This window comes from Ursus americanus, chromosome 1 (genome assembly GCF_024610735.1).
Source record: "Ursus americanus isolate L20-20 chromosome 1, mUrsAme1.1.p, whole genome shotgun sequence".
In the NCBI taxonomy this organism is placed as follows: Eukaryota; Metazoa; Chordata; class Mammalia; order Carnivora; family Ursidae; genus Ursus; species Ursus americanus.
The window spans coordinates 78,469,309-78,492,706 of NC_142127.1; the positions used below are offsets into that span (position 1 = coordinate 78,469,309).

Below are 23,398 nucleotides of genomic sequence, written 5' to 3' on the forward strand. Positions count from 1 at the left end.
AAGTTCCCTTTCTCTCTAACAGTTCATCTCAGCTATACTTCTGGGGACAGTGGGGTGCAAATAATCTAACCCATAAAGGCTCTTAACATTCCTTAAGAGACTTCTCCTTTTAAGGAAGATATTTGATTCACCCTAATGAAGTGCAAAATTAGGCACTGTAAGGCAAGTGTGGGAGGAAGGAGCCAGAGAAGGGTTAATGGTCTCTACCACGGGGAACTGTCTCTTCACGACCTAGAGGGGCAAGGGTCCATGGCTGATGCCTTGGTGTCATTCCACAGCCTGAAGTTTCTTCAGCACTTTTATGTATGGAGCCAAGTCCCCAGATTTCCCAGTGTGACTGGCTCCCTGTGGGCATTGAACTGATCCTGAGAGTGGCACTGTTTTCTTCTAAGAACCGGCCCTCACCTCGCCCAAAGGAAGCCTTTTGTTTCATAGTCTGCCCTCTGTGGCTGTGGCCCAAGGCCAGTTGTTACAACCAACATGGAGCCCGCCCTGACTGAAATTCTGCCCTGAAGACAGCTACTCTAAACTATGCCTGTCTTCCCATCCAGTCTTCCTAAACCCACGGATGTCCTGAATTATGCACCGACTAAGATAGCCCGTATGAGAAGCATTTTAGCGTAATGTGTGAGAGCACCGACCCTGCAATCAGATTGCCTATGTTCACGTCCAGGCTAGATAACTTACTAACTGGGTACATTTGGGCTATTTATTTAACCTCTCAGTCTTTTTTAAAACTAGGATAATCATTCTCACAGATCTCATATAAATATTGTGGCAATTAAATAATTATTCCATGTAAAGCACTTAGAATAGTGTCTGGCATGTAGAAAGTGTTCAACAAATGTGAGGGTTTTCTAAATGGTGCACATACTGAGGTGTTTAGAAATCTTCCGTTCCATTAGCCAAACAACCATTCTATCTCAGTCATTACTGGAGCTTAACCTCTTCTGTTATTTCGGAGTCCTGGGACATTATACGACACACAGAGCATTTGGGAAGGAGACCTTCCGGTCATGCACACTCTGGTTACCACTGAGGTACCCACGGTCCCTTCAGGTGGTGACTTTTGGGCCTCCTTGTAAGACACTTTTGGCAAAGTCCGTTGGTCAAAAGGTCAATAACTATTTCCCTCTCTCCCACACAGAAACTTTTTCTTCAAAAGTGCACGCCTTTCATCCCTGACCCTGGGGGCACACCTAATCTCTTTAATGAGCTTATGCTAAAATCAAAGACCAAAGACCAGAAGAAAGAGGCTTCTGCTTTCAGCTCTTCAAAAACCCTGAAGCAAAGAAATACCAGGGTCTATAGTTAATGACATAAAATAGGAGGCAGAGGGGAATACAAAGGGAATATATGCAAATTATTTACTCAATGAATTAGGCTACAGCTCGATTAATAACAAAAATGGCATCATATACTCAATACTGACTCTAACAGATAAGTGTGAGTACCTTATATAAATTATTCCAGACAACAAATCCATGAGGTAGGTATTTTTAGTCCTATTTTACAGATGAGAAAATTAAGGTTTTAAGACTCTGCACCATAGTCACACAATCATTAGCAAAGCTGACATTCTAACCTGTGCTAACAACTCCTGGTGGAAGGAAACAGAAGGAAAGGAACATTGCTGTGGGAGCTGCTTACTTTTTTTTACATGAGATGTTTGAAAGAAAGGGAAACTCTGAGTATTTGTTTATAAGCGGCATACAAACTTTGCCTCTGTGGAACTCGTCTTTAATTAGCACTCTGACATTTTTTTAACCCAACAGTAAATAGTATGAGTTCTCTGTAAAAGCCAAAATGAAATCATTCTTTGTTGCTATAATCAAATAAGTTAGCCTATCTCTGGCTTAAATTCAACCCTGAATACCAAGAAGCAGAAAAAGAAAGTTCAAAACCACATTATTTTTCCATAATATGTCAAATAACCCTATGCTCTACTTACATTAGAGTGAAAAAAAGAACTCTTTCTGCTTCTAATGAACAATTAATTCCAGCTCAGGATGTCGATTTTAGAATAGGTTAAGTTCCCCCAAACCACAGCCGTTTGTGTTGGATCATGGTTAAAACCCAAAATTCCAACTTCTACAATAATCACATTCTTTTCTTCTACTGCAATGGGAGAAATGACCATTTTATGTAATATAGGAAAAACCATAGCCGAAACTCCTATGAATTCCAGATTTCCTTAACGGTTCTCAAAGCTGTTTAAAATCAGTTGGATGCATTTTATTTTAGCGGAGCTCAAAAATCCTGAAATTAAGTTTGGGTACTAAATTTTTTTTAATGAAAATGTTTGGAGTGGAAGATATGGAACTCCATTTAACTGGCATTCATAACACATGTATCACTTAACCTGGATGACAATTAACACCCCACATGAGCCATGTTTGTGTTCAGATTCCGGAGCCCAGAATGTTCCCCTCGCACAGCTTCCGGGGTAATTAGCCAATCAGGGGGCTGCGGCGGCCATCTTGTTCTTTCAGTTTAAGAAAAATTTCGACCCAGAGTTATTCAGGAGCTTAATATCATGTGGTTCTTATTAAACAGTAACGAGTGTGGTGTTATGGGAGAAAGAAAACTCACAGAAACCTCTCCTCTGAAATACGAAGAACACTTGAATAAAAACCCTAAAATGATATTAATCACTACAGCAATACTGAAATTGCCATTCTCCACGAGAAGAATGACCACTTTTGAATACATTGTAATAACACATATCAGAGTCTGTGACTTTACAGTTCTCCTATGAAATTCATTCATTTCTTTGTGTTTCGTTCTGAGGCTTGAAATCACAGTGCTGATTTTCAGAGTGTCTATGAGAAAGTGCAAAAGTTGATACCAGTGATTTCATCCAGGCACAGGAAAACTTTCCATTTATTCAAGTAAATGATCTAAGAAGAACTGGTATAACATTGTTATTATAAACAATTGAGAAATAGTTTCTTTTCCAGCTTCAAGATAAGAATTTTGTAAAGTAATGGAGTTCTTGGGTTTTATCTCCATGAAGCTTTCTTCAAATGATTTAGCTCATTCTGTGTCATCTTTCACTCAGACATAGCTTCATTCCCTAGACAGCAAAACCAAAGCAACACGTGAGGGAAATAGATTTTCTGCTATCATTTCTTCCTTTGTTGCTTTATTCATTCACTGAATACTTAGCAATTTATACTAAGTGTACATCAAGCCCAACATTTGCATCAACGCGTAACAACAAAGAAGGAAAACCTGATTGGTGTGTGTGTGTGTGTGTCGGTGTGTGTGTGCACGGGTGTATGGGGGGAGGTGCACACCCAAAGACATTGTTTTCAAATATCTCCTTTAGAGAAACAGTAGGAAATGTTGTATGAGAAAGACATTCCCTGTCATGATCTGATGGCTTTCCTCTAATGAACCTTCTGGCTCACTCTATGATAATGGATACCCCCAAATGATGTGGAGAAATCTCCATTTTTCAGTTTTGTTTTCCCTACATCACTCATTGCCAGAGTTCCAGATTGTTTCTGAATAGCAGCTCTATTTTAATTATAATTTTTTTATGTGTATCAGCTACTTTTCCTTTCTTCATCTATTTAGTATGGACCAGGTTTCCTGTTTTCCATGCCGTTCCCTTCACAGTAACTTTCCAGGTTTAAATTGTCAGGCAGCATCGCAGTGTACGTGGTTATAAGGGAATCAGAGGCTCACGTTCCGGAGGAGGCATTCATGGTCTCACAATTAATGGGAATGATGGCCGGAAGAAATCTTTCAGCATAATACTTAAATTGGTGACTGGGGGAAAAAAATGCTATGGGATTTTAGCAGTTTGTGGTTTATGTGTGGTTCTAGAACTATTTTTTAAATTTCCCGTTTTCAGAAAGTGGATAACCTGCTCCTTTCTCTACATATAGATGTGTATATGTAAGATTTAAAAAAAAATCTAGTCCTTAAATACACGATGGTGGAGGACTAAAAAGATGACAAGCAATAGGGAAGAACTGAAATTGTGTTTTAAACATTCAATATTTCCACTTAATTGATTTATTAATTTAATTTATCGGAAATCTGAGTACTGTCCCAATGAGAAGCTCTTACAACTTTCCTAACTTTCTTGAGGATCTTATCTCCAAAATAAAAAGAAAAGCTGTTAATGTCCTATAATTAATTAAGGAAAAGAATAAACCCATTTTCACTTATGTTTTGTGACTCTGACCCCAAGATTGAAGAACAAAATTTCAAAGGATATGGTTTCTTCATTTATTCATTTATCAATTAATTCCATAGACCTTAATTTGGTGGCAAGTTTCTTTCTGTCTTTGTGCCAGAAATTTACTTGACTCTGAGGATTCAAAAGTGAATAAGGAGTTCATGTCTGGTGGGAAAGGCAGACAGGAAACATAATTTCAAATGTAATGAGATATTTAGAAATACTTGTACAGGAAAAAAAAATTGATAAGCAAACACATAGGAAAGAAGGACTAAGCAATGAACATGGTAGATTCGCTCTTATCTCCACAAAGTTTCCCCTGTGTGTTTGGGTTTCCCTTTTGCCCATTCCGCCTCCATGTAAGCTACTCCGATTGCCCTTTGTAATTTCCAAGCAAATATTAAGTGGCTTTTATTATGTTTCATGATGATTCTTCTCTTTAGGCCCAACCTCTTGTTTCGAGGATGTGAGCATTTGTGCATCACATCTGCCCCAATTACTGAGTGAGACCTGCCCTGGAGGGTAGTTTTTCAAACTGTGTGTTACAACTTATGAGATGATCATAAAACCAATTAGTCACAATTGACATTTTTAAGATTTTGAAGAGAGTAGGCTATATCAGAGGCCATGGCAGGTAGTAAAGATGAGTGTTGGTTGGTGAAGTTCTTGCTTTATATCCAATCTGTGCACACATACACATATCTGCTAGCTCATAATGGAAACTATATTCCTACTCATTATGATTTTAAAAGATAGAAAACCTGTAGTCTAGTTCCATATCTGAGTGGTTTACCATTTCTTTTTTTTTTAATAATAATTTTTTACTATATTATGTTAGTCACCATACAGTACATCCCTAGATTTTGATGTAAAGTTCCATGATCCATTACTTGCGTATAACACCCAGTGCACCATGCAATACGTGCCCTCCTTAATACCCATCACCGGCCTATCCCATTCCCCCACCCCCCTCCCCTCTGAAGCCCTCAGTTGGTTTCCCAGAGTCCATAGTCTTATAAGATTTCACGTGGGATTTTTGTTTCAGACTAGGGGCTCAATCATTTTTTTGAATAGATAATGTTGAATACATCCCATCCCATTTCTTGATTATATCCGTATATCAATATAGTATATACATATATATTGGTATATAGATGAAGATAGGTATGCAATTTGCACATATTTTAGTTGATTTCAGTTTAGCAGTCAGTGGTTTATGTAGCTATTAAATAAACATCTGAAGCAGGGTTACAATTATATAGACAAAAATATTTTGAAAACCAGGTGAATACAGTTGCCATACTCTAGTCTTTCTTGTTTTCCTGAAATTATGATTTTTTTCCTTTTACATTAAACTTTTTTATTATAAATGTAATAAATGCTCACTGTAGTAATTTACATAATTGGCGAAAGTGTTAAATCAGAAATGTAAATCATCTATCATCAACCATGCAATAAATGAACACTTTATGCTTTGGCATATTTTATACAGACACACACACATACATGCATATCACATGTAGTAATTAAATTGGGACCCTACTGGATATACTGTTACTTAAGCTACTTCTTTCACTTTCTTTTATATTGTGAGTGTTTCTCCTGCCAGTAGATAATCTGCAAAAATGTGAATATAACATTTAACTCACTAATTCATTAATCATGCTTTCACTGTTGGACGTTTAAGTTATTTTCATCATTTCCTGTAAGTAATGAGGTAATAATTATAGATAAATAATCATCTAGATAAATCTTTGCATTCTTATGTTATTATTTCTTTATCATCAATCAATATAAGATATTAATTATTTAACATAGGGCTTTGAAAAAAATTTTAACTGATACAAATTACCCAACATGCCCCTAGAAAAGCTGATAAGTTTATATTCTCCCCAGCAGCATATTTATTAATGCATTTAACAAATCTTAATGGTCTGTTTTGTACAGGTTTCATACCAGACCTATTAAAACTGAGTGTTTTCATTTTTCTTAATTTTTACCATTTTGATAGCTCATATCAATTATTTTGTTTTCATTAAATTATAACTGAGATTTAGCATTTCATGTGTTTATTGGTCATGTATATTTCTTCTTTTATGAGTTCCCCCTTTTTTCTTTTACAATGTTTGCCTTTTTTGCTTCTAAATTGTAAATGTTCTTGATATAGAAGGATTATTAAACTTTTACTGTCAAATGGCATTCAGAATTTTTTTCTAACTTTGTCAGTAGTCTCAACTTTATGATATTTCAGAGAAAAAGAAGCTTTACTTTTTGTGTAAACAAACCAGAGATTTTTGTTAGTTTTTTCAAATGGCATTTAAACATCTATCAAGATAGTTATATGATTTTTCTTCTTTTTCTATTAATGAGATGATTTATATTAATAGAGTTTCTAATATTGAATGGCCCTTGCAATTCTGAAAAAAATGAATCTACACTCACATGCTGTCTGTTTTTTCTTTGAAGATAAAGCTGGGCATGGATTGCAAGGATTTCATTTGAGATTTTGTACCTCTATTTGTTAGGGAAATTGATATCTAAGGATTCTTCCCCCTAACTTTAGCAGTTTTACATAGAAGAGTTACATAACCTTTGTAAAATGATTTGAGTAGCCTTTCATCTGTTACTATATGTTATATCAATTTCTATTGTCTAGAAATTATCTCTTTGTCAAGATTTAAAATAAGCCATCTATAAAACCATCTAGCCTGATGCTTTTATGGGTAATTCTTTGATACCTTTTTCAACTTTTCCTATAGATGGAGATCTTTGGGAAAGGAGATGTTTCCTCTTCTACTGAATTTTGGAAATTCGCTATCTTTTTCTATAACATCATTTATTTCATTGAGACTTTCAACCAATTAATATATTTTATGGGTTTTGCCACTTAAAACGTTTAATAATTCTATTTCTCTGTCCTAATATATTTATTTTTACCTCTTTTTTTTTTTTTAAGATTTTATTTATTTATTTGACAGAGAGAGAGACAGCCAGCGAGAGAGGGAAGACAAGCAGGGGGAGTGGGAGAGGAAGAAGCAGGCTCCCAGTGGAGGAGCCCGATGCAGGGCTCAGTCCCAGGACTCTGGGATCACGCCCTGAGCCGAAGGCAGACACTTAACGACTGAGTCACCCAGGCGCCCCTACTTTTACCTCTTAACTTATTATTTCTTTTAAGAAGGAATAGAGCAAACTTTTTGAATTATTTAGCTTATTTAGTTCAGTTACTTTTTAATCATGTTCAATGACAATATAATTTTAGGCAGTGAGTTTCGTTTTGAATTTAGTTTGGTGTACTTCCAGAAATGTCAATATCTTAATGTTCTTCTTCTTATTTTTTTCTGTGTATTTTGAAATTTAAAATTCTGTTTCTTCTTTGACCAAAAATGATTTTATGTAGTCATTATTTTAATTTTTAAGGATTTAGGCTTTTCCATCTAAAATTTTATTATCAATGTACAACTTTAATATTTTGTAGTCAAGGATAGTGAATTCTACAACTTGGGGCATTTATTGAAAGCTGACATAATATATGTAACTTTGTCACTTAAAGCTTTAAATTAATTAATTAAAACTAATGATTTTTCTAAAAATGTTCATTACTGAACAAACGTTTATTGAGTGCCTATTATATTCCAGGCTCTGGTAAGGTGCTGAGGATGTAGGAGAGAGCAAAATGGACCAAAACCTCTGCCTTGTGGTACTTGCATTCTAGTATACAACACACGTGTGTCACTTTATTTCCTTGAATGCAAGTCAGCCTAGTCATTATACACACACTATAAATTTAATGATAGCTTTTCAGGAAAAGAACAAATAGAAAACACCACCAACATGAGCTTTTCTATTAAGAGCCATCTCCATGCATATCTCAGGTGTTTAAGTGTGAGAAATATGTGTCCTACCATTGGTAAAATAATCTTATTAATTTTATTGTTTCCAATACTGTATATGCTTATTTATCATTTCCTTGATCTGTCAAAGACAGACGAACATGAGGTTAAAGTCCCCTGTGCATTTTGTTTCTGAGGCTTTCCGCATCATTTTTTTAGGTCTATCTCTCGGAGAAGGTTGGAATGTGATGTTTGATTCATCCTGAGGCTTTTTCTTCCAGAGAAATGTTTAGCTCATTTATATCTGTTATCATAACTGTCATCCTTACTCTTTCTGTCATTTTGGTTTAGACTTTGTGTTTTGTACACCTTTTTCTGTTTCCTATTTTATTCCCCATGTGCTACAGTTTCTTTGATTATTTTATTTAGTAATTTCCCTCCTGCGGACTTTATAAAAACATTCTTTATCCTGTTTTCTCTATCAACATCAAAAATGAAATCAACTCTGTTGAGTCCCTTCCGTGTAAAAGGAACAAAGTGACACGATTATATGTCATCACAACTTTCCCTCACACTTTTAACATGTGCTGTTTTAGATCCAGTCTTTCAAGAAGAACGTATGTCTTCTCTTTTCCTATTTCTTATGTGGCATGTTTTGTACCATCCAGGGATTACATTTTGTGTCTAATGCCAGCCCCTCTTTGCTACAACATCTCCAGCACTGAGTTCTTTATCTTGATTCATCTATTAACAGGCTTACCGTTTTGAGTAATTTCACTTCGGGAAGGATATGGAGTTAGTATATTTCTAAATCCTTGAAATCTGATAGTATCCTTTATGGATAAATCTTAACACTTACAACAACGCCTGGTGCTTTGATGTATATAATAAATATTTGTTAAATGAATGACATTCCTGCTTCCCAAGGGTTTTTCCTAGACATTCCATTGTCTTTTGGTTCTTAATATCAGGGAAGAAGAGCTCTGAGGCCACCCTGACTTTTCTTCTTTTAAGTGACTTGGTTTCCCTATCTGGATCTTACGGGATTCTTTCTTTATTCGTGCTATTCAGAATTGTCACCCGAAGTCTTCTAGGTGTTGCTCTCTTTTCATTCATTTTGCCAGGTTCTTACTGAGTCCTTTCTGTTCAGTTTTATGCTGATTTCTTTCTGTTTCCTTTCTTGAAAGCATAGATGTTGTTCCTTAGACAAGATGGTGGAAGTCTCCTTGGTTCTCATCTCCTTACACCTAACTTTGGAGAAGTCCCCTCACGCCCCCACAATGGGCCTGGCTGATACAAAGCCACGCCTAGTGTTTAGAGGTTTGGCAGCTTGAAAAGACAGGAAGGGAACCAAAATCCCGTGCAATACCTGGTGGAGAACTTTGCTTCTGCTTAGTTTCTCAGATGGTTTCTCCGAAATCATGGGCAAGGGGTCAGCTCTCTGGGCCCTGATTTTGGTTTGCCAGCGCCACCAGCCTGAATTTCCTGTGGCTGTGTCTGCCCTTCCTCCTCATGCTATTGCGCATCCAATAGGGAGGGGACACTTTCGAGTGCTTAGATTTGCTTCCCCTGCTTTGGCCACCTGGAGAACCCCCTGCTCTCCAGATGGACCATTTGGAAGGGCTGCCACTCCAAAGACACGAAAATCTCCATGCTAGTCTCCTCATCAGCCCCATACCCTCTCCTCCAGCCTCACCTCAAGCGGAAGAGTCGCAGCTTCCTCCACCAGCTCCCCAGCAAGATTAGTTGTGAGCGGGCACCATGTTCCCCTGTCAGCTTGGCCTGTGGCACCATTTCTAGCAGATACCCCTCAATACCTAGTTTTGGTACACGTTTCACCTACGATGGGTGCTGCCGACCATTTCAGTGGAATCTGGGAAAACAGCGGTAAATGGCCTGCACTCACATTGTCGCTGAGTCCAGAATTCAATACGCATTTTAACGCTTAACCTCCCTTTAAAGAAGGACTTTCTCCATGATGAATCATAGCAAGCTCCGGGACGGTTTTACTGCATCACAAAGGCCATGGTCCTAGCTGCAGTTTATGCTTATTCACACACAGTAAGACACTGCATATCTAGTGGTATGACTGGGAAGTATGATGGCTTTTTCTCCCTCCTCCACTAACTCCTAATTTTTCTTCAAACGGTCCTGCAAAAGTGAGCCATGGTGTAAAACTTCCAAATCGGTTTCCTTGCCATTCCAAGGACGGGCTGCGAAATGCAGTGAGAGAGCCGGCTTCCTGGTTGCCCGTCAGCGTGGCTTCAGTCGGGTGAAGCCGGAAGGGCCACGGAAGTTCAGAGGGTCGAGTTGTGGGTTTTCTCGTTTACACTGAAGATGTAAAATAATTAGAATGTAATGTGGAGGGCTACGTATATGCAGTTACCTCTGAATATATAAAAATCTTACTGCCTCGTCAAGCTGCATTGTTATAATTATTTAAAATGAAAAGTAAAGTTCCTGCCACAGACATAGATACATTGGTTGCATGGCTTTCTTAATTCCTAGTCTGAGGTCTGTAGTGTGGGTGATAATCTAGTCACAGAATCGTAGTTGTGATGCAGTCTCACTAGGGGTTTACAACAGTACACATGAGTCCCAGCGTTACTGATGGCTTGTTCTTGTTCCCATCAAACTGATACCCACTCTCCATTTTGGCAACAACTTCATCTTAAGGAGAATTTCAAAAAGGGCGGGGCTGACTCCCTGCCTCCAGGCCCTTTACCCCTGCAAATATGATTACTGGGGTTCCTATAGGTTTCTGATCTGTGCCCAACCTGAGAAAGTGAAGGAAAATCTGTGGGATCCTTTTTCAAAAGTTTTCTTGGAATCAAGCCAGTCCTACTTTGACTTTTATGACCTCCTGTCTCTCAGGGTCTGGGGCTCCACCCCCTCACGAGGATCAGATTTCCATGGAGGCTGATACCTCCGGTTCGCCTAGAACCTGAGAGATGGAGTTCCTATTGGAATTCCCTGCCCTGGATCGGTCACCCATTTCAATTTGATCCTAAGTGCTTGCCATCCTATCGTGGACAATCTTGAGCATAGGTTCTGTTTCACAGTTTGGTCTAATCTCCCCTTTCCTCTGGAACCCATCTTCCTGTCTCTGTCTCCCTCTGTACTCCTAGCTACCCTTGGGTGCTGGTCGTAGGCGTGTGGGTGTGTGCTTTTACAGCTTTAGGTGGCTATCGCTGGTCTGTCACATTCGACTGCTACCCTTCTGTCTGGTGGTGACACAGCCTTGACCTCAAAGCTGGAAGTGGTAGCGGATGCAAAGTTTTTTCCAATATTGCAAGGTAGAGTTCTATAAAAAGTGCTTGACTTTGATGGCCTCCTGTCCTTAAATGTCGGTAAGTGTGTGCTCCCAGAAACATGCCAGTCAGAAAGCCTCCAGGATCTCCTGGGCTTCCGTACAGTAAGCACGATTCTCCAGTTTGATAGCAAGCTCAACTTTGATGTCAGGCTGCTCGTCTCCTGCTTACAGCACTTACTGGCCAGCCACAGTTCCACTTTTAACTAGGAAACGAACTTGACAGATGCCACATTCCGTATTACTGCCTTTTTAATTCTAGTGAGGAAAATCATGCAGGATGCTCAATTGATCAACATGGGAAAGTTTTAAACTTAAAAGAGTACCACTGAACTTCTGCTTACTGCCTTATCTTTCCTTAATGATTATTGTAGTTTCGTCTAGTTTAAAATTCCTGAGGTATGCAGCACCAAAGTGCTACGTTGCTGCCTTTATTCACTACTGTTTAGAAATAGCATCTGGGGGTAGTGTGGAGTGAGGGAGACAAATCCTCATCAATAATGAGCAGTGATTGAAAACTAATTTTAAATGTTTCTTGTACTCATATGTTCACATCCCTTTGTGGGTAAATTCCATTCAGGGACACAGGTGGCCACTGAGACTCTATTTGGCTTTCAAGATGGTGGGGAAGTCGAATGAGAGCCATGTAGCTATAAATAAGACAGCACACGTGTAGAACCATCATCAGACATGCAAGTATAACTACAATGAAAGTTACCTTGAACAAATCAATTCCCAGGATGGCATTCATTTCGTATTGATAAATATGCTTGAAACAAAGATAATGGAGCAGATAATTAAACCATCTATTTGGAAACACAAACACACACACACACTCACACACACACACTGCAGGGAGACAAGGAGCATTGGTTAGCACAAATTCTGTCAGTACATCCTACCGTCTTTCTCTAGGAGACTATCTGGCCTCTGACAGGAAAAAGATAGGAAAACATTTTGTCTACAGTAAGCCTTTTGATTCTGCAGTCAGTAAAGGACAAAAGAGCCCAGTTCTTATTTTTTTTTATATAGCTGGACAACAGTTTGGGGACACTGCTAAAACAAGTCATTAGTGTTTCAGTTTTGGTTGGCTGCTGCCTACCAAACTGTCTCCTCTGTGGTGATAACTGACCAGGGGAGTTAAAGGTAGGGCTACTCCATTCTCTTCGGCCATAGAAAACCTTCTAGAGATCAGATCCTGCCTCGGCTTCAGTGCAGAAGGGCAGGTGCAGGACAAAGCCTTCATCACAGTGTGTTGCAGCCTCCACCTGTACCTCCTTCCTTCCACTTCCGGCGTCCCTTATGCTGTTCTTGTGGAGAAGATATACTTGATACATGCTTGTTAACCCTGTCTCTCTTGGGAAAAGGAGGAGGATCAAGACACATCCCAAAGCATCTTCGGAGTAACATAAGTTTCCATGGATATGAAGTCTGGTTCCCTCTACTATAGAGCGTAGGGTTCATCTCGCTACCTTTCTCAAGTTGCTGATGACTGCATGATGCCGTCAGAGATGGGTTGGTTGCTTTTGAGGAGAAATTCCTCATGGTCCACAGTGCACAGAGATTCTTACTTGGACCAAGTTCCTCATATAAACAGCCAGCTATGATCCGCAATGAGTGGTCTACACGGGTGATCCAAAAGTTGGGTTACATAGAAGTCCCATTAGCCCCCAGGATTATGCCATGAGTTAGTGTATGCCCACATTTTGTGTATCTACACTCACAGTTATCTCCTTTGCGTAGTCTTCCCCAGCTGCTCCAACCACATCACTCTTTTTCTGTCGGGGCTTCTCGACCACTCTTGTCTGTACCAGGAAGTAAAACTTAATAACATCCTCCTGGTGCCATCACACAACCTAGTTGAGAGTTTCTGCATGTTTTAAGTCTACACTGTGCCCAGCCTGAGCGCTTTGCTGCCCTTAGACAAGTGTTTGCCAAATTGAAATCTTGATGGCCCAAATGGGTAAACTGAGGCACAGTCATCTAGTAATCTCTAAAGACAAAGTACACACCTTGTTGACACCTGTGTTCTCATCTCAGCCTCCTCTCTCTGTGTCAGAGATGACACAAACTTAAATATTCAACACGTTAATGAGGAATGCCAACTAGTGGGTCATTGTCACATTTTCTTTTGCAAAGGAAGTTAATTTGGTTAGTGTCTTTTACAATGGTCCAAGTAGCTACCTGACATGCAGGCAATTATACCTATAAGGTGAGCTCCTCATTCAAGACTTTTTATAGATTAAATCAATGTATGTTCATGGATTTTAAAATAATAGATCTGGATATGGTGGCATGACCCCACTTGAGTGTTAAAAAAAAATTAACTTCCAACATATTTTAATGTAAATGTTACCTTCGTAAGTGGATGACCTGAAAAGAAAGTGTTTCCATAGTAACCTAAGGGAACACATAACCTGTTTATGATAACTTCTGCATGAAGAGAGCCAGGCATGGATAGGAGATATGCTTTGATGTCTGTTGGGAAAAAAAAAAATCACTGACAACATTGTGTGAGTGAGTGGTTGGAGGATTTCTCTTTATTTGTAGTTAATTTAGAAAATAAACTTTCATAATGAACTGCTGAAATCCACACTTGAAACAACCAGATGATCTGTCAGGATATTTTTTTAAATGTAATTTGCCATAAGTGACAACCGAGGCATCAGTTAAAGAGAAATAGATTAACGATGAGTTCTTACTTGAGGTCTTTCCCATTTTGTGCATTTCTTTTTCTCTTTCCTCTGTGTTCTTCCCTAGGAATCACTGAGGCCTTTCAAAGCTCTTAGATTTCTCTTTTTTTTTTCTTCTCATTTTTTACCTCAGAACATGTCATGTAGAAGCTGCTGTTCTGGAACTGAGAGTCTATATTGTGCAGATATCACCAACAAGGAATATATTGATTATCCTTCACACTCTCTACTGACATGGCCAGTTGAGTTGGTGGCTTTTTAGAGGTACCATTAGCTAGAGATGAGTTTGACATCCACAAGCCCTCTATGGTTATTTTCCCTTCTTCTTACAGATGTAACATTTGTTAAAGAAAACTTGTCCACAAAATTCTTTTCTTTCTTTCATTCCTTATTATTATTTTTTTCTTTGAGGGTCATTAACGTAGGAAACAGATGCATGCAGTTTTAAGGAGTATTTCTTTGAAGCGCCATTTTAGAGTCAGCTCACTGACAGGTCCATGCCCATGGGCTCTGGTGTGGACTTGGGGCAGAGGCACTGCCTACAATTACCCATCTGGTATCCATCTGGTAGCATGAATGAAAGATAATACCAGATCACAGAGAAACTCTACCAACTGCCAACTTGGTATAAGCAGGCAAGGAAGGTGCCACCCAACAGCGCCGTGAAGAGTAAGAAATGTTGTCCGTAGGGTATGCACATTTCCAGTGCAAGATGCAAGAGAATGGCATGTGAGAGCATATGGAAAGAAATTGCTGTACGCATCTAACCTTACAGCTGCAACTTGTTAAATATTAAACCGAGTTCTCTGCCTCACATAAGTTGCTAGTGGAGTTTGAGAGAAAAGATATCCTAATATGCCTGAGATGTGTATTTTGCTACTCACACCCACCCACAGGAGGTTTAACGGGATTTGAGGACTTTGGGATGAGGCATAGATACCAGCATCATAAAGGCATTGATCTCATTCACGTGGAATGCCACTTTGCAGTAGACTGTTGGGTTGTCGCAAAAATAAGGATTTTGTGCTTGCTATAAAGTGGTTTAGACATGTTATCAGTTTATTACATTCTCCTTGTTTTTATATCCCCCTTTTCTGCTTTGTCTCCTTCCTTCCTGAATGGAGCATGCTCTGGTTTGTGCCATGGCTAAGTATTGAGACTCTGTTGCTAGAACCGTCAGAGATTTGCTGTCTTCATTTTTTTTATATATTAATTTTTTATTATGTTATGTTAGTCACCATACAGTATATCCATAGTTTTTGATGTAATGTTCCATGATTCATTATTTGCGTATAACACCCAGTGCTCCATGCAATACGTGCCCTCCTTAATACCCATCACCGGCCTGACCCAATCCCTCCCCCCTCCCCCGAAGCCCTCAGTTTGTTTCCCAGAGCAAACAGAGATTTGCTGTCTTCATACAGCATCGTCCCCTCCGAGGAGCTCCAGATGGAAGCGCTGGTCCGAGATGGAAGGGCGTGCTTGCCTATGAGGCTAACCATCTGCAGGAGCCTTTCCGGTTTGTTTCCTCCACTTGCTCTGTAGTCTAGGTGCCTGGCTTGCCTCTGCATTCAGGCATGCTAGAGATGACCAAATAAAGTGAGATGTTAGAGTGAGCATTTAGCAGCATCGTGATCACCTAAGCATCAGTGCGCTCTCGTGGAGTCTTTTTTTGCACATCAAAAGGTTTGTCTTCATAGTAACATCTCATGTATGTATATATGGTACTTTATATACTGCCATATATTTTGAAAGACGTTATCATACTCTTTACATCTAAGCAATTTAACGAAGACAAGAACCCATTTTTACAGATGAGAAACCTAGGCTCAGAAAAGTTTCGTGATTGCTGACAATCAGATCATTAGCTTTGAACCCAGATTATATGACCCGAAGTTTGAAAGTCTTCCACCAGATTTAGGTAAGGGGTTTTTTGTTTGTTTGTTTTTGTTTTAATCTCTGAACTTCTCTTTCCTCCCTATGAAAGGAGACATTTAACTCCTTAAGGCAGTTTCCCAAAGAATAAGAGCTAGAGTCAAGATAGGGAATCATGATGGCCCCAAAAGTCCCCACCCTGTGGGTGGCTAGAGGGATGGGAGCTGAGTTGACTTCCTTTCTTCCGTAATCTCCAACAAGATGTTTCCCATACTTCCACTGAGAGACAATGCAAAGAAAAATGTCTTCCTGGTTGGCCACTCTGAGAACCATGCTGGATGAAGTCAGGAAGAAAGAAAGGCTATAAGTCAGAGGCATGAGTCATCTGGATAAGAATCGTAAATTATAGAATGCAGGATCACTAGCAAAGTGCCAGGATGGAGGCCGGTGAAGGATGAGATGTCAAAGTAGAAGGGTTATGATCCAAAGGAGAGATTTCAGTATTGATGTTGACCATGACTGGCGTAAAAGAGTTTGCGGAAAAGCCAAAATGAACTCAAACCTGATTCCATGTGGAAGATTGCATAAATTGTGTATTCTGTGCAAGACGATATAATACTGTAAATTCCCTTGCTTTTCTTCTTCCAACTTATGGGACTCGAGTTCTTTTGCCGTAATTTATACTAATTAGTCTTTCCACTTAAATCAAGAGGGGAACTGCGAATGTAGCCGTCCCTTGTCTGCTCCTCATTAGAGACAATTAAGAGTTAGAAGAACAAAAACACATCATAGAAAAGATGAGAAAAGCCACCCAGAGAGAGAAACATGAGGCAGGAAATGATCCTATTGAGCTGGACAAAGAGGAACTGATAGCCTTCAAGATCCGTCGCTCGTCCAGCTAAGGTCTGCACAGGGTCTGAGGTAGCACCGCCTGGTCATGCCAGCCTCCCCTGCGGTCGTCTCATCTGCGTTTTTCATATCTCCTGTCATATTGCATTTATTAAGAAATGTTCTCGCTCTCTAAATCCAATTCATTAGTTTCCCTCCGTGGATAAGAGGTATGGCATTACTGATGAGAGAAAAATAAGTCTTAAGCTAATCAGCCCTGGTAAATTCCAGTCTTGCACATTATTGTCATGGAAGCTTTCTCCCAGAATTCAGAGCACAAAGACGCAGGAGAGGGACCGGGTGTGAGATGTCCTCACACCGCTCTCGGAGCCCTGCTGTTTATATCACTTTATACTTTCCCAAAGGGGGAAGGAGGGGAGATCAGGGAGCATTTAATTGCCTTATAAACTGATTGACAAATCGGTGATCTGATGCATATGGATGATCTTTTTCGTGAAATGGCTCAGAACCTGCTAACAGAGATCATCAGGAGCCATGATTTGCACGCCCTCCGCGGGGTTATTATGGAGAAGCGGAAGGATGGGTTGATTATTATCTTTCCTTCTTTCTGTTTTTTTTTTTTTTCTTGAATGTTTTCTTCGCCTCCGGGGAAATGCGTTCTAGCAGCGTGAGCACCACTATTAATCAACACTTGTAGCAATAATCAGGGAGTGAAAAATGGTGACCAGAATCTGTGAATGCACTGGCATAACTGTCTTCTGAGTTTTCCTTTGTGATCATGCCTTGGCATTCTAACATGGATAATTTATACAAAATTAATGTTGGCACCTTCTGAGGTGCAAAGATTTATAGAAGCAGTGCTTGCTTCTTCATCCATTAAAAAAGAAAGAGAAATCGTTTCTGGTCATGATGAATAATATTTTAGAGCCTGTAAAAATATACTTGCTATCTTCATGTTTCTTTGTGTCGTGTTGAGCCAGTGCGTCCCTTCGCGTTTGAGCCTGGGTGTTGTGAAAGGCAAACTGTTGTAAGTTCTTGTTTCCAATTTTCCCAGAACTTTCACCAGGAGGGGGTGTGAAAAATAATCAAGGATTCAAAAATACCTCAGGTCCCAAGATCCTTCTGAGAGCTGTCTGGTGTTATTGGAAATGCAGGGAGAGAGAGAGAGAGAAAAAAAACAGAAAAGGCTGAGTTACTGGGATGGCAAAATGCTGTTGCTAGCCACACCTGAGACAAAGTGGCTGTGGAAATAAAGTGAGTTGGGGCTGGTGAGGACACTCTACGTGAGGGAGGCATTTTAAAATTCAGTTGCCACTTTCATTCCACCAAGCTACCTTTCAGTTCTTCCCCTCCTCTGATCAGTAGGATGAATTCTGGCGTGTCAACACTTTGAGACTTACTCTGAAATTTCACTTCCTTGGGATTGGCTTGCCGGGAGCCTAAAGAAGGTCACGGAGGCGCAGGACCACATCTTAGAGAGTGATTGATAGACCAAGACTCATAGGAGCGTATGACACCAGCCCCTTGTCTGAGGATCGCTCCTGTCATTAAAATCAATGCAACTTAATTAAAGCAAATTACAGATAGATACATCTATAAATAAGATATTAAAGTGTGCTGCTGAATATGATAATTGCTGCATATTTAGCAATCAGTGTGTGTGTTCTGCTTTTGCCAGGAGGAATTCCTTTCAGTGGAATCAATGGAGCTTTATTAAAAACCATCCAAATTAGAGGGAGAAATGATGAGTGTTATAATAACACAAAATCACTGTTTCAACTTTCACTGCAAAGAAAGGAAAGCAAAATATGTCCATCCCTCTTTTTTCACTCAAGGAAAATATTAGACATATTCTCTTTAAGATGTGGATATTTTGAATTTATACATTTTAATTTTTGTATTCTCTTCTCCCAAAGGAAGGCGGAGGGAAAGTAACAATCATAAATAAAACAATTCAGCAGTGAGACTGAAGTATGAGGAACATTCCAGTGCCTGGATATGCTGTTTTATACTTTGATGATGGAAGACAAATAAATGAAGTCCATACTCTAAACAGAGCTTTAAGTGGCTTATTTTATTCTCCTAGTCACTAGATCTTTGTGTGTGAAAGTTTTCATAGGTTAATTCAAAATAATGAATGTTGGAAATAAAACCCCACTTTCATCACCTTCCTGACTTGTCTCACTACTTTGCCCCTGTCACCTTTTATCATACATAAGAATTAAACTTATGGCCAAGAGACTTTTTTTCAGGCTAACTTAAAAATATACATTTTAAAAAAGATCATTCGTCACCCAATTTAAAAATCAATAACAAAATATAACAGTTAATTAAATCACTCCCATGTGACCAGGATCATTCTCAAATTTAAGAAAATAAATAAGAAAATTATAAGAAGACAGAGATGTCAATGATGAATGTTAGAGACAAAAAAAGGAATAGCTAGACAACCAGCCACTTCTACCAGACATCTAAAAGGTATTTATGAAGACTTCTTATACTGGGACGCTCTGTGCATTTATTGTTTGGAAAGAGAAGGAAAAAAGAAAAAAAAAAGGAAAGAAAACAAAGAAAAAGGAAGGTAACAAGAGAAGAAATGAATGTGTAGAAAAGTGATTTTTAACTATTTCACTTAAGCAAGTATTGATTTTAAGATTTTATTTATTTATTGGAGAGAGAGCGAGCGTGTGTGAGCAAGCAGGGGAAGGAGCAGAGGGAGAGGAAGACGATCTCCAGCAGACTCCATGCTGAGTGCAGAGCCCGACATGGGGCTTGATCCCAGGACCCTGAGATCACGATCTGACCCAAAAACCAAGAATTGGACACTTAACCGACTGAGCCACGTAGGCACCCCGCAAATGTTGATTTATTGAATGTCTTCCAAGCACTGGTCTAGGCAATGAGGAGAGGAAACAAAGTCCCCGTTCTCATGGAACTTACATTTTTGAGGAGAAAGAGACAATAAATAAGTGAAGAGTCAGTATCACGCCACGGTAACTTCTGCAAAGAAATATACGGCTGCGCTAAAGGGCTAGAACATGGAGCTGGGCGAAGTGTGCTGTCTGACGTGTGGCGGTCAGGGAAAGCTTCTTTGAAGAGGAGACACTTAAGTGGGGACACAAACAAAGTGCAGGACAAAAGCACGTGGCCATCTGGGGCAATGTGCGTAGGAAAGCCGTGAGCAACGTGCCAGGCCAGTGGGAGGAGTGGTGAGGAAGGCAGTGTGGCTAGAACTGTGGGAACAAGCTGGACGGGGAGGGAACACAGCAGAGAGGTAACTAGTTCAAAACCGCACGAATCTGTAGGAGCAAAATTATTAAGTCTGCTTCTTAACCGTCCTCCCTGATAACTGTTATTTCTGATTTTCTAAGATGCACATACAATGCATAATACCCTTGCTTAGAAAAGAGTATAAAGGGTTGGCGATGGGTGTGGCTTGCTCTGTTCTTTTTAAGGCCCAACTAGGGCAAATGATTTTCAGGAGAGATGACCCATGATTTCACTCCAGACTATCTATGCCAGAGGCCATTCCACAGACAGATTTGTTCATAATTGTGACACATGAATTTTCCACTCTGCAGAGGGTGCTTGCAGATGAGAATGGAGTTCCGCCATATGCATTATTTCCTAGCTCCATGGCTAACATGCAGACATATCGCCCCCGTAATCACATTTGCTCTGCTTCCTTCTGATGTTACTTCAGGTGTGTAGTAGTGCAGCATGGGATGCAGCCACCTCTAAATTCCATGGGTGATGGAAAGAGGAAGTAGTCACAGCCATGGAGCATGCACATCACAGACATCTAAGCCCTGCCTTCCCTTTAACACGCATTCCGTTCTTATGTAACTGTCCCTCAGAATTGTCCCCCATCCACAGGTAGAGAAAGGGGCAGAGTCGTGGTCGAGGACTCCTTACTGCTGTACTTTTTCCATGCCTAAAGATGTCATAGGACAATTCAAAACTAAACTATCCTTTGAGATATGTACTAACAGTAGCTTGCAACTCAGTGATTGGATACACAACGCATGGCCAGTGTGGTTCATCGCAACCTGTAAGTGAATATTCTGTTCAAACTGAATACTAGCATTCCGGTCATACAATACTACTACTATTATTGGGATATGTGCTGCATAAAAAGAAACATATTTGCTTCAGAAGTCTCTAAAAATACTGATACAGGACCTGATTTAATGGGTCTCTTGAATTCACAGTATTTAAAAGAACGAGAGATCGAAGACATTACCCAGTGAAAGGTTTCCCATCCCTAGAGATAGGTGAGTCCACTCCACCACCTCTACAATGACCTCTTTCGCACCACCAGGTAGCTCTGGCCACCCTTTCTTTGCTGGAACTCCTCAAGCAACAGCCAGGCTCCCACGTTTTAAGGATCCTTGATTCCCATGACTCAGAAATTAACCATTAGAAACACTTGCCGTGTTGGGTCTTTCTCTGGGGTCCTTGCTGTAGAGAACTTTAGCCCAAATTGCACTTGCTGGTATGTTATCCCTTCTGATGGTACACACGTCCAACGGCGCTATCTTGTGTTTAACCACAAGGGGAGGTTGAGGAGCAATCAGGGTGAGTCTAATAAAAACTTGGCAGCAAGCCTAATGAAAATTGGAGTGGACCTAAAAACCTTTAATAAGATTGTTCTCTTTTTTGGAGGTTCTTGCAGTTTGTTTTTCATGAATATCTGGGCAATGGGGGATTTTTAAAGGCATTTACTCTGGGCAGGTACTTGAATTCCCATTGAGTAAGAAGGGCGAGGTAGAGTGAGTGTGGTGGCTGGTAACTGAGTTGTGCACTATTGAAAATGTTGCATGCTGAATTCGATTTTGAGTTTTTAAAGAAACGGCTTGGTTAACTTTCAAACCACATGCTCCTGTGTTTCCAGGAATGGCATGAGAAGGGCTCCATGCCTATTCTTTCCAAAGCATTGAGTTCTCCTGCTCCCACTCGCATTTTGCCACTCCTTGAGTTATGGTCTCTGGTCTCTGTCCCTAAGGACAGATGATTCTACTTATTCTTTGTTTGGATGGGTTGCTCCCAGTGGATGACCCTCAAATTGAAAATGATGTTTCCCCCGTGAACTTCCAAAGCTTAAATTCAGTGTTCCTCATATGGTCAGTAACTCAGTTGTGGATTGCTAGCATAATTTATGTACTTTTGCTGTCTGCAGAGTAAAAGTGAGTTTCTCATGGCCCTTGGGGAAGATGCTCAAAGAGACCCAGTCCCTAGACTATGTTGGACCAGTTGACAGAATCGGGAGATGAAACTCTCTCTACTTCCTTCCAAGTGACTTGGATTAATACTGGTGTTATTTTCCATACCAAAGTCCAATTATATGATGGAGGATTTTTAGTCATTGGACCCTTTGGATTTTAAATCCTCTCAGATCAGTGCCCATGAGGATAGCCTTCAGTAGGAAGGACTCTGGGGCTTTGCACAGAAGGCAAATCTGATTTATAGATGGACATGGCATTACGTCTGTCACAAATACATTATGAATGGGCGTTATACATTTTCTAACATACAGATCAACCCCCCCCTTGGGAAATTATCCTTCATCCTAATGGATTACACCACAGTAAGTTCCTTGTAAAATTCATCCTAAATTTTCACTTTCTTAATTTCATTAAATTGATGAGTCGAGATCCCTGTTTATCCTTTTGCCTACATCTGAGGGATGTTAGAAGAATTAGACTAAAGTTTATAAATCACCTCACGATTTATACTGAGGCCACAGAAACTGAGCCCACAGAAACAGTACAAAGCTGTCGTGGATAATAAATAGGTGCTGATTTCTGCTCAAACTTCATACTGTGCTGGGGCGCGAGAAGTACTCCCTCAATTAAGTAGATACACGTTTTTCTTCTGAAATATGGGAAGCCGTCTAAATGACCCTCAACTAGCATTTCAAGTGCTTAGCTGCCAACGCTGGAATTTTGTTGCTTTACCTAGAGAGAATCATGCCGAGTCTTGGTTTCTTTCTTTTTTTCTTTTTCTTTCTCCTGTCTGCTGACCTCCTGCTACATGATGCTTCCCTTCAGACTCTGCATCTTGGCCTCTCTGACAGAAAGGCACTAGGGCCTTCTCCCACAATGCAGCTGTAAACCTGGATCGTACTCACTAGGAAGAGCCACCGAAAGAGTGTGGTAGGACTTCTCACAGAATGATTGAGGTCAGCAGGTGAAGGTTGCCTCACTTCCTACCTGTGCACGGAGCCCCTTCTGCCCTGGGGAGGGACCCAGTAAGTCAGCAGGGGTACTGATACTTATATTTGGTCCAACAGTTCAATGATGTAATAAAATGCACACTTCGCGTCTGTACTGTTACATGCCTAAATCACAATGAAGATTGTTTCTTGACTTCACTCCATGCAGTGGATTAATGTTCCCCATGAATCGGAGCACTGTATTCAGTTGTGAATAGCCTCTTGGGGTAGGCCAGCCAGGTTAATTCAAGTTTGTTTTCTCTGGTTAGCGTAGGATTATGTGTTTCTCTGCTTGCCTGTGTTACGTCTCACCTTCAAGATTACTTTTTTCATTTAAATCGTTCATTCTTTTAATCATCTAGCATGTACTGAGCATGAAACGTGCTGGACAACAAGTGTTAATAAATACCATTATAAAAGATCATGATAAGATAA

The 23,398-nt window shown here is 39.9% G+C and overlaps 1 protein-coding gene across 6 annotated transcripts in view; it reads left to right on the forward strand.

Moving 5' to 3' along the window:
* Positions 1 to 23,398, forward strand: part of PARD3B (par-3 family cell polarity regulator beta) — a 980,330-nt gene that overhangs the window by 886,183 nt on the left and 70,749 nt on the right. The window contains exon 22 of one of the 6 annotated variants that reach the window (XM_087862375.1): positions 18,666 to 18,810. The exons of the other annotated variants lie outside the window; for them this stretch is intronic. Within the exon in view, the coding sequence (XP_087718501.1) occupies positions 18,666 to 18,713 (48 nt within the window). The 3' untranslated portion in view covers positions 18,714 to 18,810. Of the gene's footprint in view, positions 1 to 18,665; positions 18,811 to 23,398 lie in introns of those variants that run through there. 6 annotated transcript variants of the gene reach the window in all.